Source organism: Chiloscyllium plagiosum, unplaced genomic scaffold (assembly GCF_004010195.1).
Source record: "Chiloscyllium plagiosum isolate BGI_BamShark_2017 unplaced genomic scaffold, ASM401019v2 scaf_52, whole genome shotgun sequence".
Lineage (NCBI taxonomy): Eukaryota > Metazoa > Chordata > Chondrichthyes > Orectolobiformes > Hemiscylliidae > Chiloscyllium > Chiloscyllium plagiosum.
In genome coordinates, this window is record NW_025215381.1 from 1,203,322 (window position 1) to 1,220,188 (window position 16,867).

The following is a 16,867-nucleotide window of genomic DNA, read 5'->3' on the forward strand; positions in this document are numbered from 1 at the left end:
AGAATCCCCTAACACAATTGATCTCTTGGAGGCCGACATACCCCTCGTTACATTAGAGCCAGTCTCAATACCAGAAACATGGCTGTTCGTGCTACGTTCCCCTGAGAATCCATCACCCCCTACATTTTCCAAAACAGCATACCTGTTTGAAATGGGTATATCCACAAAAGACTCCTGCCCTAGGTGCCTACCTCTCATCCTTCCTGGAGTTAACCCATCTATGTGACTGTATCTGAGACTTTCCCCTCTTTCTATAACTGCCATCCATCAGATACTGCTGCTGTTGCAAATTCATCATCGCTTCTATCTGTCTGTCCAACTGATCCACTCGATCTGATAAGATTCGTATCCAAAAGCATTTATGGCAGATATAATCCACAGTAACCCTTAAACTCTCTTTAAACTCCCACATCTGACAAGAAGTACGTATCACTGCAAAGGCCATTTTTGCTCCTTCACAATCTACAGACCCAGAAAATAACACCGTCTTATTCCTCTACAAACATTGCCCCAGTTTAAATTAATAGCTATGGCTTACATTTTAAGTTTAATCAAGAGACTTATCTCCAATGTCTGTCTGTCCCTCCCTCCCTCCCTCTGAATCAGCCCATGATGTAGTGCCAAATGTGATGACAAATTAAATTAATCCCTTCCGCCTGCCTTGGTCTCTATCCCTTCATGCCTTTAGTATTCATGTACTTATCTAAAAGTCCGTTTTAAATACCCCTATTGAATCTACTTCCACCACTCCCCTTGGCAGCACATTCCAGACACCTACCTGTGTTTTTAAAAAATAATTCCCCTTGCATCTCCTTTGAACTTCCCCTCTCATGTTAAATGCATGCCCCCATTTAAGCATTTTCACTCCTGGATTCTGACCATAACCTATCTATACATCTCATAAATTTTTTACACTTCAGTCACATCTCTTGTCAGCCTCTGTTGCTCCAGACAAAACCTGAGTTTTTCTAACCTCTCCTTTATGGCTCATACCTTCTTGGTCAAGGCCCCAGCAATCTCCTCTTGCCTCTCACAATAACCTGGGATACATACAAACAGGCCCTGGGGACTTGCCTGCCTTGATGCTCTTCAAGACACCAATATCACTTCTTTCTTGATCTCAAAATATCCTAGCATGTTAGCATGTTCCACATTAGTCTCACTATCCTCCATATCCTCCAAGATGAATGCTGACGCAAAAGTGCTCATTCAGGACCTCCTCCATATCCTCTGCCTCCAAGCACAAGTTCCGTTCTTTATCCTTGAGTGGTCCTACCTTCTAGGAGAAAGTGAGGGCTGCAGATGCTGGAGATCAGAGCTGAAAATGTGTTGCTGGAAAAGCGCAGCAGGTCAGGCAGCATCCAAGGAACAGGAGAATCGACGTTTCGGGTATTCCTGAAGAAAGGCTTATGCCCGAAACGTCGATTCTCCTGTTCCTTGGATGCTGCCTGACCTGCTGCGCTTTTCCAGCAACATATTTTCAGGTCTGGTCCTACCTTCTCCCTAGTTATCCACTCAAATGCATATATAGAATGCCTTGGGATTCTCTATCCCTTCTTGCTAGTGTCATTTCACGGTCTCTTCTTACTCTCCTAATTCCCTGCTTGAGTTCCTGCTTGCTTAATGTTCGTACTGACTCTGTCTAATTTTTAATTTCCTCAACTTTTATGGTTTTTTTTCTTTTGTGATTAAATTCACAACCTCACTTGTTATCCAAGGGTCCTTTATTAGAACATGCTGATCCTGAGCTCTGATTAGCAGGTCTTTAAACAGCTCCCACATGTCAAATGTGGACTTGCTGATAACAGCTCCTCCCAATTAACACTCCTCAGCTCCTGCCTAATACTGACATAATTTGCCCTCACAATTTAGTACCTTACAGCAAGGTCCTGACTTTGTGATCATGGTTTCCAAAATGCTCTCCCACTGACAGGTCAGTCACCTGGCCAGGCTCATCAGCCAATACAAGGTCCAGTATGGCCCCTCCTCTAGTTGGACTATCTGCATACTGTTTCAAGAAAACCTTTGGACACACTTAAATTCTGCCTATTCTAAACCCCTTGCTCGAAGGGAGCAAGTCAATATTGTAGAAGTTGAAGTCACCCACTATGAGAACCCTTTTTGTTATTGCATCTTTCCATTATCCTACTGAATACTTGTTTTTCAATGTCTCGGTAGCAGTTGGGGGACTTATAGTATGATCCTGAATGATTGCACTCTGTTTGCTTTGTTTTTTTTGTTTTTCTTTTGTTTTCTTCTACGGGGTCAGCTTTTGTTTTTAAACTACTCACTGCCATCAGTAATCGCCTGTGCAGCCAACTAAAAATTTACAAAGTCTATCCTGGGGAATGTAGCCATCAAAAGTGAGGGGGAAGAGGATAGGGATTAAATTGAAATGGAGCTGGGGGGAAATTTTCAAGTGAATGTGGTGACTTTTAGCAGTCACCTTTTATTGAAAGACTGAGATGAAAGGCAGGCAGCACTAATATTTGAACTCTGGATCACCTGGTTGATAGGCAGGTGCTTTAACCCAGAGTAGCAGATCCAGAGAATGTTTGTTTTTATTCTCATTTACCCAAAAGTATATTCACACAATTGAGTTACTGTTCGACCACCGCAGCTGTGACCTTTTTGTTCATTTTTTCACTTTAACTGCCACTGATCAGCACCTCTACAGTCCAGTCTGCCACAGTGGGCAATTTAGCATGGAACCAGAGCATCTGGAGGAAACCCACGCAGACAGAGGGAGAATGTTCAAACTCCGCATGGACTGTTACCCTAGGTGGAATCGAACCTGGGTCTATGGTGTTGTGTGGCAGCAGTGCTAACCACTGTGCTGTTTTTATGCTCTCCCAACTGAGTGACCTTCCCACCACAAAAATCATAGGTGAGGAGAGGCATAAGGAGAGTGAGAAGTGACTAAATCTAAACTGGATTGGATGAGGAAATAAAGCACTTATCCGCCGTAGTGCCCCTCTGTCTGTGCCTGCATGGATACATTTATACCCAGCCTGGGCCAGTCCAGTAGCGCACACATGAGCAGGTACTGTGATCTGCCTACACCCACCCGCACTGGATGCCCAAAGACAACGAGCATAGGGTTGAAGGTCACCCAAAAACACCACAAAAGATTTTTTGAGTAATTATTAAGGAATGCCACTGCCCGTAACCAGTACATATGGTCTACAGACTCCACAGCGCTACAAAGTATACTGTTGGACTGGGAGGCCCTGAACCGTTACACATTATAAGGGACTATTGCATTCTACCTGGATCTGCTTTATCAAGGATTTAAGTGATGAATACCAGTGGAGCAGGCCAATGCCTGTTACCAAACTATTAGATAAATTCCATAGGAATATTCGTTAGTAATTCTCCATAGGCCTTAAACAGGTTATCATGAGAAAATAGTCAAGATGTTTGGTGGAGGCTGAGACCATTACATTATTTAAAAGACATCTAATGTTGAGGGTGAGTCATGGTTTCCCTTTTAAGTGGTCATGGTGGGGGGGTTCTTTATTTAGGTATTTTTGTTAATCCTGTCTTCAAACAATTATTTAAGGCTAATTTTATCCACTTGCTTGACAAGATTATGCAAGATCTTCAAAGATGGCAGACTCTTCCAATATCCTGGTTAGGCCAAATACCCCTTATTAAAACGAATGTCCTTCCTTGTTCACTATACCCTATGTGAGTGCTTCCTTTGATGTTTAGAGACTTAGTGGCTGGCACCACAGGTGGCCCCTTATTAAGCTCGTCACAGGCTTCGTATGGACTGGAGTGCTGTGGCAGGGAAATAGGGAGGGTCTTGGAGACCAATTTTCTCTTCTCCTGGGCCTGCCCAGTTTATCATCTTTAGACAGTCATGGGAGCAATATCCTTCCTTTCTGCGTGAGGAGAAATATTTTGTATTGGGTGACTGGAGACCGCCCCCCCGGGCCAGTCAGGTTGCGTAAGCTAATTATGGAACATATCCCATTGGACTTTCTTACAAATATGGTGCACCAAAAAAAACTGAATTTTTATAAGACATGGCAACCCTATTTGGATTACCTCAATGCAGATTTGTTTGCCATTTTAATTGGGGTTTTTGTGTAGCCACGACGATCTGATTTAGCGAACGTGGTACTCCGAGAGAAAGAATTGGGCTAATGGTAAGTGTAGATGAACAGAGACACCTCTGTGTCCAGGTACATCGATGCTTGAAAGTTGCCTTCCAGGTTGATAGGGTTGTTAAGGCATAGTGTGTTAGCTTTTATTGGTTGAGGGATTGAGTTTCAGAATCATGATATCATGCTGCAGCTGTACAAAACTCTGGTGTGGCTGCAATTGGCGTATTGCATCCAGTTCTGGTTACCGCATTATAGGAAGGATGTGGAAGCTTTGGAAAAGATTCAGAGGAGATTTGCTAGATGTTGCCTGGTATGGAGGGAAGGTTTTATGAGGAAAAGCTGAGGGATTTGAGGCTGTTTTCATTAGCAAGAAGAAGGTTGAGAGGTGACTTAATTGAGACATACAAGATATTAGTGGGTTACATAGAGTGTACAGTGAGAGTCTTTTTTTCCTAGGATAGCGATAGCTAGCTTTAAATTGAGAGGTGATAGATATAGGACAGATGTCAGAGGTAGTTTCTTTACTCCGATTAGTAGGGGCATGGAATGCACTGCCTGCAACAGTAGTAGACTCTCCAACTTCAAGGGCATTTAAATGGCCATTCCGTAAACGTATGGATGAGAATGGAACAGTGTAAGTTAGATGGGCTTCAGATTGGTTCCACAGATTGGCGCTACATTAAGGGCCGAAGCGCAGTACAGGCCCTGTAATGTTCTGTTCTAATTTCAAATATGCAGGTGTTATATTCAATACTCTCTAAGGTTGGGAGCTATTTCTTCTTTGCGCTGCGCAGTGTTATTTTATCTATTATTTAAACTGGACTGTTTATCTTGCACATGAGTATAGTTTGTTTTGTTTATTTTTTATAGATAGTCATGTTGTTGGTTTATTGTTGTAACTTTGTAATTTTATAAAAACCAAATCTCTTCTCAATAAAAATATTTTTTAAAATAAAAAGCTTTTAGATGGGTATGTGAATAGGAAGTGTTTAGAGGGATGTGACCCAGCTGCTGACAAATGGTACTAGATTCATTTAGGATATCTGGTCAGCATTGATGAGTTGGACCGAAGGGTCTGTTTCTGTGTTGTACATCTGTGATTCAACCTGATTTGGTATATTTCACATGCTGCGTGAATGTTAGCTGATGCCTTGGTTGTGATGCCCTCAGGATAACCCCATCCTCTCAAAACCGAGAACAATGGCACAGCCTGCCAGTGAATTTACAGTCTGTGGTGGCTTTTGTGGTTTTAATCTCAACACCAGATTGGAAATTCAGGCTTATTGTTCCATCATTGCAATGACATCAGGCTCATTTGTGTGTGCAGAATTCCTTTCAGCCACTTGCTACATTCTCTGGTGGAAATTCTCTAGTCCTAGTTGACTTTTATCAATCAGTACACAGTTTTTAACAAAAACGTCCTCTGCTCCTTTCTTCTATAGGTTTATATAGAAGGTTCATATCCAAAAACATGAAAGTTATAACTTGGTATCTCATCCCGTTGGTGTCTTTCCTTAGGAAAAAGAAGGTATTCAATGGGAGGCAAAGGACGAGGAGGAAGAAGAGGAAGATGAAGAGGAAGTGGAGTTAGGAGGCGAGCGGGAGGAAGAAGACGATCATATGGAGTACTGCAGAGTCTGTAAAGATGGTGGGGAGCTGCTGTGCTGTGACGCCTGTCCGTCGTCCTACCATATTCACTGTCTCAATCCGCCACTTCCAGAAATCCCCAATGGCGAATGGCTATGTCCCCGCTGTACCGTGAGTGTCTTCTTCATCCAGCACAAAGTTTACTTCAGGGTGAAAAGGGAGCTTGAATGGGTCATAGTTACAGCCAGTTCTAGTAACTGTTCTTGGGATATGAGCATTTTTGACCGGCCTATCCCTTAAGGTGATAGAGAACCCAATTAAACTGTTGCAATCCTATTTGGGGAAGCTGACACTGGTGCTGCTGGATGGGTGGCAGCTCTAAGAGTTTGACCTCTTGGTGTTGACTTGGAGCTGGCTTTAGAGTGATAGTGCTGTCATGTCCCTGTGCAAAGCCTTCCGCACTCACCTAGTGGTACTTGTATTTTCCAGACCAATTCTAGAGTAGCCCTAAAGATAGGTGAAATCCAGCCTCTGACCATTTCCAAAAGTTGACCTTTTCAAAGATTCTGTGGTGAGTGAATTTGTGTCACCTTGGCAGCTGCACCTGTGATGATACCGATATTGTGTGCGCACTTGTTTTTGGGCAGGAGCTTTTCAAGATTTTATCAAAATCCAGATTCCTAGTCACGATGCAATGGCCGTTCCCAGCTGGTAATGTGGGCATTGGTCAAGTGTGGATAATATCTACCTTGGCTATTATCCCTGGTTCAATTGTTTGGGTGTATAGGTTAATTATAAGGCAGTGACACTCGCTGACCTGCTTGTCCAGCAAGTTGCTTGCACCTGCTGAAGAAGAGGCCAGGAACTGAAGTGTTAATGTCTCGAGTTAGAAGTTCAGTAAAGAAGGAGGCTATTTGACCCATCATGTCTGTACCACCTCCTGAAAGAGCTTCCATTCTCCGACCCTATCTCTGTAGCCCTGTCAATTCATGACTTTCAAATATATATCCAGCTCCGTTTTGAAACCTACAAAATCTGCCTCTCCCATTCTCCCAGGCAGTGTATTCCAAATCCTAACAAGTCTGAAAAGAAGCTTCTCTTTCTGTCACTCTTCAATGTTTTTTGATCCTTAAGAATAACATCTATCTCCTTGAAGATGTTCAATATTTTGGTCTTGACCACTTTGGAAGGGAATTTCACAGGCTCAGCAGTCTGAGTGAAGAAGCTTCTTATTTCAGTCTTAAATGGCCTGCTCCTTATCCTTCCACTGTGAGCCCTGGCTCTAGATTCTGTGGTCATCAGGAATATCTCTTGCTTCCTTCCCCACCTGTCCCACCCCCAAAGTCTGAATATAGTCCTAATTGATTCACTCTCCCTTCAGTCTTGCCATCCCAGATATCTGTTTAATATTTTCCTTAACATCCAACTTAAAGCATTCAAGTTTTACAATAGCTTGATTTTTCTGTGTTCTGGGGGTGATCCAGACTAGAGGTGGGAATATAACCTCAATTTCAAACTTGTTTTGTTAAAAAGTTTTTAACTTTTATTTGTTCAAGAATTGGGCAAAGCTAGGAAGGCTTTTTTATTAGCTAGTTTTGAGAAGATTTGTAGCTCAGGTTGAGGTTCTGGATGTAGGTTTGCTCGCTGAGCTGGAAGGTTCGTCACCATGCTAGGCTCACTGATATTACCTAGAATGGTGATGAAAAGTCTGAAAATGAGCATTCCAACTCAGTGAGCAGACCTACATCCAGCTGTTTTTATTGTCCATTTCAGGGCAGGACTTATGATGGCTTTGGGGAATGTTGCCAAGCAAAGAGACTTGAGGGTGTAGGTGCATAGTTCCTTGAAAGTGGGGTAACAGACAGTGTGGTTAAGAAAGTGTTTGGCGCACCTGCCTTCATTGATCAGAGCATTGAGTTTAGGAGTTGGGATGTCATGTGGCTGTTGAGAGGGTTGACCTTCTAGAGGCTTATAAAATCATGGAAGGCATGGGAATAGGATAAATAGTCAAGGTCTTTATCCTAGGGTGGGGAAGTCTAAAACTGGAATGGCATAGATTTAAGGTGAGAAGGGAAAGATTTTAAAATAAGCCTGAGGGGTAACTGTTTGATGCAGATGGTGATGCATGTACGGAATGAGGTACCAGAGGAAGTGCTGGAGGGTGGTACAATTGCAACATTTTAAAAGCTATCTGAATGGGTATAGGAATAGGAAGGGTTTAGAGGGATATGGGCTAAGTGCTGGCAAATGGGACCAGGTCATATTAGGATGTTTGGTTGGCAAGGCTAAATTGGACTGAAAAGTCTGTTTCCATGCTCTCTGACACTGACTTTTGCTGACAGTCTTGAAATTGTGACCCTTAGTTACGGACTTGGCTGATTGAAACTGAATATCCTCTTTACACTATCAAAATTGTTCATAATTTTGAACACCTCAATAAGATCACCTTTCTACTCTTGTCTGCTCCAAAAGAGAATAAACCCAATTTCTCTAATCTTGTCTCTAAAGTCCCCCGTTCGTGTTGCCATTCTTTTGATCTCACTCTCTAGAACTTTGAGCCCAGGACTGAAAACAATACTCTGTGGTCTGGATAATGATTTGTAGATGAATAGTGTCACTTCCTTGCATTTGTACGCTATGCTTCTGTTTATAAAGCCTTTATAAGCCACCTTAGCAACTGTTTCAACTTGCCTGGCCACCTTCAGAGAATTGCCTGAGGTCCCTCTGCTCCTGTACTGCCCTCAAACTTGCACCATTTGATTCTGTGTCTCTCCAGTATTTCTTCTACCAAAGTGCATTACTTCATATTTGTCTGCGTAGAATTTCATATGGCATGCGTTTGCTTATTTGGCCAACTTGTTAACGTTCCTGTCAAGTTGGTCAGCATAATCATAACAATTCAATATTCTTCCAGTTTAGGGTCATCTGTAAATTTAGATTTTGATCTCAATATCCATGTCCAAATCATTTATATAAATCAGAAAAAGCAAATGTGTCAACACCAATCCCTAGACTCCTCTCCAATCTGAGATATGCTCATCTATATAAAAATAATTTTTATAAAATCCTGGAGGGTAGGGGGATAGGGTGAATAGTCAAGGCCTTTTTCTTAGGTTGGGGAGGTCTAAAACTGGAGGGGCATAGGTTTAAGATGAGAAGGGAAAGATGTAAAATAAGCCTGAAGGGTAACTCTTTGATGCAGAAGTGTTTCCTCTAATCCCTGTGTTTTAGCCAACTTCTAATCCATGTTGCTAAAGACGCATCAATCCCAAACATTTCTAATTTGCTAAACAACCTACCATGTGGCATTGCATCAAATTATTTTTGAGAAGCCAACTGAAGAACATCCACAGTAGTACCCTCATCCACTGCCTGTGTCACCTTGTTAAAGAACTCAATCAAATTTGACAGTCATGATTTGCCCTTGACAAAGCCATGTTGACTGTCTAGTATTACCTTAGCTGTCTGTAAGTGTATCCCATATTATTGCCTCCATCAGTTTTCCTAATGCTGATGTAAAGCTGACAAGTCTGTAGTTTCCTGGGTTATTCTTTACCCCTTAAATAGTGGTGTCACGTTTGCAATCCTCCAGGACGAAGTCTGTGTTCAGAAAGGCCTGGAAAATCTCTGGCACAGCTCTGCAATTTGCTCTATCTAGAGTGCATCCTATCCAGGTCTTTTCTAATTTGCTCTTTTCTAACTGCCAGCCCTTTTAGCACTACTTAATCTGTCACTGTACTGGTCATTTGCATAACAACCACATTTCAACTAGGCCATCATGACTGCTTTCTAGTTTGATAAAGACTGAAGCAAAATATTCTTTAGCACCTTTACCATATTCTTTGTTCCGGTGCACAGCTTGTTCCTTTTGGGCTTCACTTTATCCTTCACTAATCTTTTACTATTAAATGTTTAAAGAATACTTTAAAACTTGTTTTAACACATCCCTTCCTCATACTACTACTAATTTCTTATTCCAGATTTTGCAAATCATCTGCATTTGAGATACTCTTCCTGATTTCTGTTGCGATTATTATTCCAGTCTGCATCATATGCCTCCTTTTCTTTACTTTTTTTTTCAATATCATTAGTCATCCAGGGTATTGTACCCCGCATTTCATTCTCCTCTCTTTTGAATTTCTCTCCTTTTTTCATTCCCTGTTTTATTCGCCAAGGTTCATTTCTAATCAACATACTCCAATTCAACTTTCAGACCCCTAAAATCTACCCTTTCCAGTATGGAATATTTTATTATTCACTTTTTTTTAAAGCATTTTTCCAACTTAATATTGAACCTTATTGTGATTGCTATTTCCCAAATGCTTCGCCACCTTGATGTTCTGCATTTGGCCTACCTCAGGACCAGATCTAACATCACTCCTTCCCTGCTAGGGCTGGAAATATACTGATGCAGAAAGTTCGCCTGAATACATTTCGGTGATTCCTCCACTTCTTCTGTGCCCCACAATCTACCTTTTTTGCAGTCTGCCCTGAAATCACCAACTATTGCAATCATACTTGTCCTGCAGATTTCTTGCTTTACAAATTTCTTGCTCTCACTACTTCCTGCCTGCCATTTGGAGAACTAGAATAGGTACCCAGTAAGGTCACCACTCCTTTCCTGTTTCTCACCTCCAACCGTCCAGATTCCAATCCAGGAGCTGCATCTCATGCAAGGACAATTTATGCTATCAATGACCCAAGATCGCTACACTACCCCTCCCTCCTTTTTTTTTAAAAGCACAGTTTCTCCTAAAAGCCTTATAACCCTGGATGTGAAGTATCCAGTCCTGTTCTGGTTTGAGTCGAGAGTGTGGTGCTGGAAAAGCACAACAGGGCAGGAGAGTCAACGTTTCGGACAAAGCCCCTCATCAGGATCGAGGCCCTTACGCATACAATTTAACTCTTTCATGCCCACTGGAAGGCAACCATTTATTTGTTCACTATCAAATCTTAAGCCTTCCTTCACTTATTTTTCCCCATTCATGATCTTCTCTCTTTTGCCCTATCTGTTAACTTCCAAAACTAGGCCCATTAGTCAACCCACCTCACTGCTTTACAAATTTCAATCCACCCCCACCACACTATTTACACACAGATTAATTCCGTATCTGCTCAAGTGAAGCCCATCTCATCTGACCAGCTTTTTCCTTTCCCAAAGGTGATCTCAGTGTCTCAAAAATCTAAACCCCTCCCTTCCAAACTATCCCACAAGACGCACAGTATCTAAATTTCTTTCTGAATCTGCTTATGTAACCCACCCAATGCCTGGATCTATAAGCATAAAATAATTTACTTGGTTGTTCCTGTGTGTGGGATCACTGTGCAAATTGCCTCACTGCTCATATTGTAACTGTGACACCACTTCAAAAATATTTCATTTGCTGTAATGTGATTGTTTTTCAACTTTCACAATGTAAGTTTTTCTGCTGTGTGACAGTAAGGATTCACCTTCTTTCCTGATATTTTCTGTCTTAAGTGCCCTCCCTTGAAAGGCAGAGTCCAGAAGATTCTTCATTGGAAGTGGGGTGAATTGCCAATACCAGTCCCTGTACCCAGACCTCCTGATGCCACTCCTGAGGATTCCCCACCGAAACCACTGCATGGGCGCCCTGAGCGGGAGTTTTTCGTTAAGTGGGCTGGCCTGTCGTATTGGCACTGCTCCTGGGTCACTGAGCTGCAGGTGAGAAACGGTATTTTTTCCTGTTCTGTCCGTCAATCTGAAATTTGGAGGAAAAACCGAACCGGATTAGATACAGCGTAAAACTCTCATTATCCCCATCAAACACCCTGAAAAGAATATAGCACAGATTGGGATCCCTGAAGTGACTCAGTGGTTAGCACTGTTGCCTTACGGCGCCAGGGATCCAGGTTCAATTCCACCCTCTGGCGACTGTGTGCAAACTCCACAAGGATGTTCTCCTTGTTTCTGCGTGGGTTTCCTCTGGGTGCTTCTGGTTCCTCCTATAGTCCAAAGATGTGCATGTTAAGGTGGATTAGCCATGGGGAATGCAGGGTTGCTGGGGAGGGGGTGGGGGATGTTTCTGGGTGGGATGATCTTTGGAAGATTGGTGTGGACCCGCAGGCTGAGTGGCCTACTTCCACACTACAGGGATTCTGAGAAATGAGCTGTATGAATGCAAGCTGGGAATTATTTTGGGTTAACATGTACATGGTGAAGATTTGGGTTACTTGGGGACTCTTCACAAATCATCCACAGTTGATGTAACCCATAGCTTTGCTGGTTTCCCACAGCTGGAGATTTATCATTCAGTGATGTTTCGGAACTACCAACGAAAGACTGACATGGACGAGCCACCTCCGTTTGATTACTGCTCTGGGGATGATGACAGCAAGAGTGAGAAGAGGAAAGCCCAGGATCCTCAATATGCTGCAATGGAGGAGAAGTTTTACCGCTATGGGATAAAGCCTGAGTGGATGACCATTCATCGTATCCTGCAGCACAGGTTGGACAGCTGCCGGTTGAAGAACCATTTTGTCTTTAGCATCAGGGATGGAATGCCCTTCAGATCATCCAAATGTATCCACCATTCACTTTTCACTTTTTGATCTGCTACTAATGTCCATTTATCGTCTTGATTCTTAACTCTGTACACCATTTCTGAGCATGGACCATATCACTGGTAGACATGAAAGTTTGAAATGACCCCCAAGACCCAAAGCGTTTTTATAGGACATGAACACCCATTGATTCCAAATATAGAAGTAGAGCGCATGATGCAAGCACTCCAGTCTGTCCAACTACTCCATGCTAGTGTTCTGGCTCTCCTAATCATTTTATATAAATCTTTTCAACTGCATTTGTAGATCTGTCTCAACCTGTCCAGATGTGTTATGACCCACATGTGGAGGAGGTGGGACTTGAATCTGGATCTCCTGTCTTGGACCACCACACCACAAGAGCCCTCATTTGATTGTATTTTTATTCCTCAGAGTATGGAAAATCTAATTAACGTGTTTAACTTGATGTAATTACATGTTCCTTGTTAAACCTTAATATGCGTTCAAGACACAGCTTGGTCCTGACCTAATTTATTGTAAGCTTGACCTTCTCCTGTGTCTTCCTTTTTTTTCCCTTTGGTGCTTACTTATCTCGCGCTTAAATATAAGCTCAGTTTGTCTCAGCTGCTGTCTGAATATTCTCATTCTCATCGCTTCCTGAGTGAAGAATTTCCTTATGAGTTCCTTTAAAGCACTTTAGGCAGTGCCTTGTATTCTAATTCTAGTTTTGAACTCTTCCATATATAGAAACATTTTCATTCCCACCTTATCCTGGCTGAGTGCAGTTACAATCTTACTTTCTGTCGATCAGGAAAGAGTAGTCTGCTCAAACATAGGTTAAAGCACACCTTTTTTTAAAAAAATGTTTGAGCTGCCTTTTGATGATAATGGGGGGGGTGGTTTAATGAAGTTTCTGATATTAATTTTAATCTTGATTTTTTTCATTGTGATCCTGGCCGTCATCCATTTTCGGACTTGGTCAAGAGCTGCCACCTGATCCAGTGCCCTCTGCTTGATTTGTTATTTGTGCTTGCCTTGTTGAATTGTGCAGGAATCAGTTGAGTTTGAATGGGTGGCACATGCAGGACATTGCTAGTGTGCACTCTCCAAACCATTCCACTCAGCTCGTATTGCGTTCATTTCTACAGTATCGACAGGAAGGGAAACTACCACTACTTGGTGAAGTGGAGAGATCTGTCATATGACCAGGCCACCTGGGAGAAGGATGAACTGGAAATCCCGGATTACGAAGCACTCAAAGTTGCATACTGGAATCACAGGTCAGTGAGGACAGGAATGTGTGCCGTTTTTCATACAGCATACTGTTACCTCTGGGATACTCCAGAAGTCGGTGCTGGGCCTCAGCAATTGCCAGACTTCAAAATTTCCTGTCGTAAGTGTGGGCAGTTGATCGTTGAATACATTCAAGGCTGAATTTTAGACATCGAGAGAATGAGGGGATATAAAAAGTTGAGAAAGTGATGCAGAGATCAGCCTTATTATTATCGAATGGCAGAGCAGGCATGAGAGACCGTATGATCTGCTTCTGTTTTTTGTGAACTTGAATGTTGCCAGTTGTCTACAAGCATAGCATGCTCAATGTACTCTTCTGATATGCATAAGATGGCTGCTGATATCTAGCTTTAACCCCGTGCTGTTTCTGCTGCAGGGAGATGATCAGTGGGGAGGAACCCACCAGGCCCAAGAAAACAAAGAAGTTCAAGAAAATAAAGGAGTTCTTGGCAGACAAGCCTCCTGGCTCGCCTGTAACAGAAGTGAGTAGGGAATGGAGGCATGGGACTGTCTAGTGTTCGTAGTCTGGGCCGGGCTTCTAATTAAAGCAATAGAGAAGGATAACCACTCTACTTTGTTTTAATTAAAAGCCAAAGTATTTGGTGACACAGAACTGTATATTGGGACATAAATGGTGGTGAGGGGTGATCAGAATGAATTATGATTTTAAGCAGTAAAGAAGCTTGACCCCAATGATCACTCTTTAGTATATGGGGTACACATTCAAACTCCAAAGTTGACTAGCAAATCAATGACTGCACAGAGCATGTGAGAGAAGAATATAACAACAACTCATTAAAAAAGGAAACTAAATCAATCTTAGGCTGCATGTGTTACATAAGAAACCGATCAGATAAACTGGCAGGTCTCTTCTAGCTGTTATGATTTGATTTGTAAGAGATTTTGGAACTTCCAGCTTACTTTATTTCAGTATGATAGATGAAGTTATGTGTAATAAGCAGTAGGAATTGCAGACTTCACGCTTCTAAATGGGGGAATAAAGGTTTGGTTTTGTCACTTGATGTCAATGTTGGGGATTATCCTGCAGTCTTTGGCGTTGTGTTGTACTCTATAATCACACAACTGAATATCTTAAGCCAGCACCAGTGACCGTCTAGTACCAGTACTGCACTGTCAGGCTTTTGATTCCAAGCTTCTGATTTGAAGCCAACATTCTACCGGATGAAGTGACACTTTTGCCTTCACCATGTTCTATTCCTCTATTTAATTCCAGAACTAATGTCAAATGTCTTTTCAGTCCGTCTTGCTACTAGATTTAATGGCCTTCCTGATAATTGAGGTCCTCCATAACTGTTACTTTACCATTCACTTCTTATTTGGTATTTGATCTAGGACTCCCCAAAATTCCTTTTTAAAATTTCCCAATGTCAATTCCTGTTCGTATTCCTAAATGCCACCACCATTGTGTTTTTAGTAAGCCCCAACAATCCAACTTCCTTAAGTGTTTTTTCTTGTTTCCTGACTCAACTTGGCTGGCATGTTCCTCCAATGGGTGGCATCCTTGCTTCTGAGTTAGTAGCTTGTTGGTTCAAGTTTCACACCAAAGACTTGAGCACAAAAAAAACATTGGTGTTGTATTGAGGAAATCGTGCTCCTAAGTTAAATGGAAGTTGCATCCATCCTGTTCAGACATAAGATTATTTTAGATATTTTAGAGAATAAAAATTTTCCCAGTACCCCGCCAAAATGGCTCTTTTCAGCAACACCAGCAAAACATGAACCTGGTCCTTCACTGCTACTTATCCCCACAGTGGAGAAACAGGCCAAACAAGTCCACACCGACCCTCTGAAGAGTGTCCCATCCAGACCTAACCCCCACACCCCCTCCCCACCCCATCCTTATAACCCTGCATTTTCTGTGGCTACACATCAAACCTACACATTCCTGAACATTGGGTAATTTTAGCATGGCTAATCCACTTAACTTGCATGTCTTTGGACTGTGGGAGGAAACTGGAGCACCAAGAGAGAGCACCCATGCAGACACTGGGAGAATGTGCAAACTTCACACACAGTTGTGGGGACCTTGCAAAAATGGACTGGACTGTTTGTGTTTTTTTTCGCTTACCAGAGAAGGGTATCTGTGGCTGCACTAGCATTTTTTTGCCATCCCTAATTGCCCTTGAGAAAGTGGTGGTGAGTGCCTTGAACCACTGAAATCCATCTGGTGTAGACACACCCACATTACTATTAGGAACAGAATTCTAGCATTTTGACCCAGTGGCTGAAGGAATGGTGATATAATTTCAAATTAGGATTGTGAGTAACTTGGAGAGGAACTTGCAGCACCTGGTGTTCCCATTTATCTGTTGCTCTTATCTTTCTAAATGGAAGTGGTTGAGGGTTTGGAAGAAGCTATGTAAGTCACTTCGGTGAGTTGTAGCATTGGTCACCCTTTAAAAGTATTTCATTGACAGTATAGGACTTTGGGACTTGGGAGATTATGAAAGGTTACAAATGAATTATTTCTAAAAGGCAAAGTTCTGACGTTTTTTACTTTATTAGCCCCCACCTTGCCACAAAAGCCGTCACGTTGTGTCATTCCAGCGCTGTGCTTTTTGTCTGAAGGTTGCATAATTTGTTTCTCTTTCATTGTCTTTTTCCCTGCAGCCAACAATTAAATATGAAGTCCAGCCAGACTTCATCACGGTCACTGGTGGAACTTTGCACATGTACCAGCTGGAGGGACTAAACTGGCTGCGCTTTTCCTGGGCGCAGGGCACTGACACTATCCTCGCTGATGAGATGGGACTGGGAAAGACCATACAGACCATTGTCTTCTTGTATTCTCTATACAAAGAGGTAAAATGCAACCTAAACTCAGTAAGTCTGATTATGTTGTGCTAAGAGTAGGAGCGTGGTAGTGTATTTCAAGAGGCATGAAGTTGCTGTACCAAGGCTTGGACTATTCATCTGGAGAAGTATATTAATTGAATCATCAAAGATCAGTAACTGCAAAGCTGTAAAGGTAAGAAAATAGTGGTCTTTCATTGATGCCCTTTTTTATGGAGCAAAGCCAAAATCATCATCGCTTGAACCTGTGCGAGTCCAGTCTCATGTCAATATAGTTGACTTGCATCCTCTTACAGATGTGGCCCTGTGAATTATTCCAATGCCACAGCGTTGGAATGAATGATGCTAGCAACCCCAGAATAGTGTTTGTATTTGGGGTTAGTGTTTTGAGCAGACAGGGTATTGGGAAGCTACCTGCATTGCCACTGTGAGATTAACGGATTTTTCCAATTTATTTTCCCATGCAATGTGGCATCATTGGGTAAGGCCAACATTTGTTGTCCATCCATCTTTCCTTTTGAACTGAGTGGATTGCCAGG

The 16,867-nt window shown here is 42.3% G+C and overlaps 1 protein-coding gene across 7 annotated transcripts in view; it reads left to right on the forward strand.

The window, feature by feature from the left end:
- The window catches only part of chd3 (chromodomain helicase DNA binding protein 3), a 115,173-nt gene that overhangs the window by 37,876 nt on the left and 60,430 nt on the right, over positions 1–16,867 (forward strand). For all 7 annotated transcript variants that reach the window (XM_043686918.1, XM_043686916.1, XM_043686922.1 and 4 more), the window contains 6 exons: positions 5,631–5,870; positions 11,179–11,382; positions 11,955–12,166; positions 13,370–13,501; positions 13,891–13,996; positions 16,146–16,337. In XM_043686918.1, the coding sequence (XP_043542853.1) occupies positions 5,631–5,870; positions 11,179–11,382; positions 11,955–12,166; positions 13,370–13,501; positions 13,891–13,996; positions 16,146–16,337 (1,086 nt within the window). The remainder of the gene's footprint in view (positions 1–5,630; positions 5,871–11,178; positions 11,383–11,954; positions 12,167–13,369; positions 13,502–13,890; positions 13,997–16,145; positions 16,338–16,867) is intronic.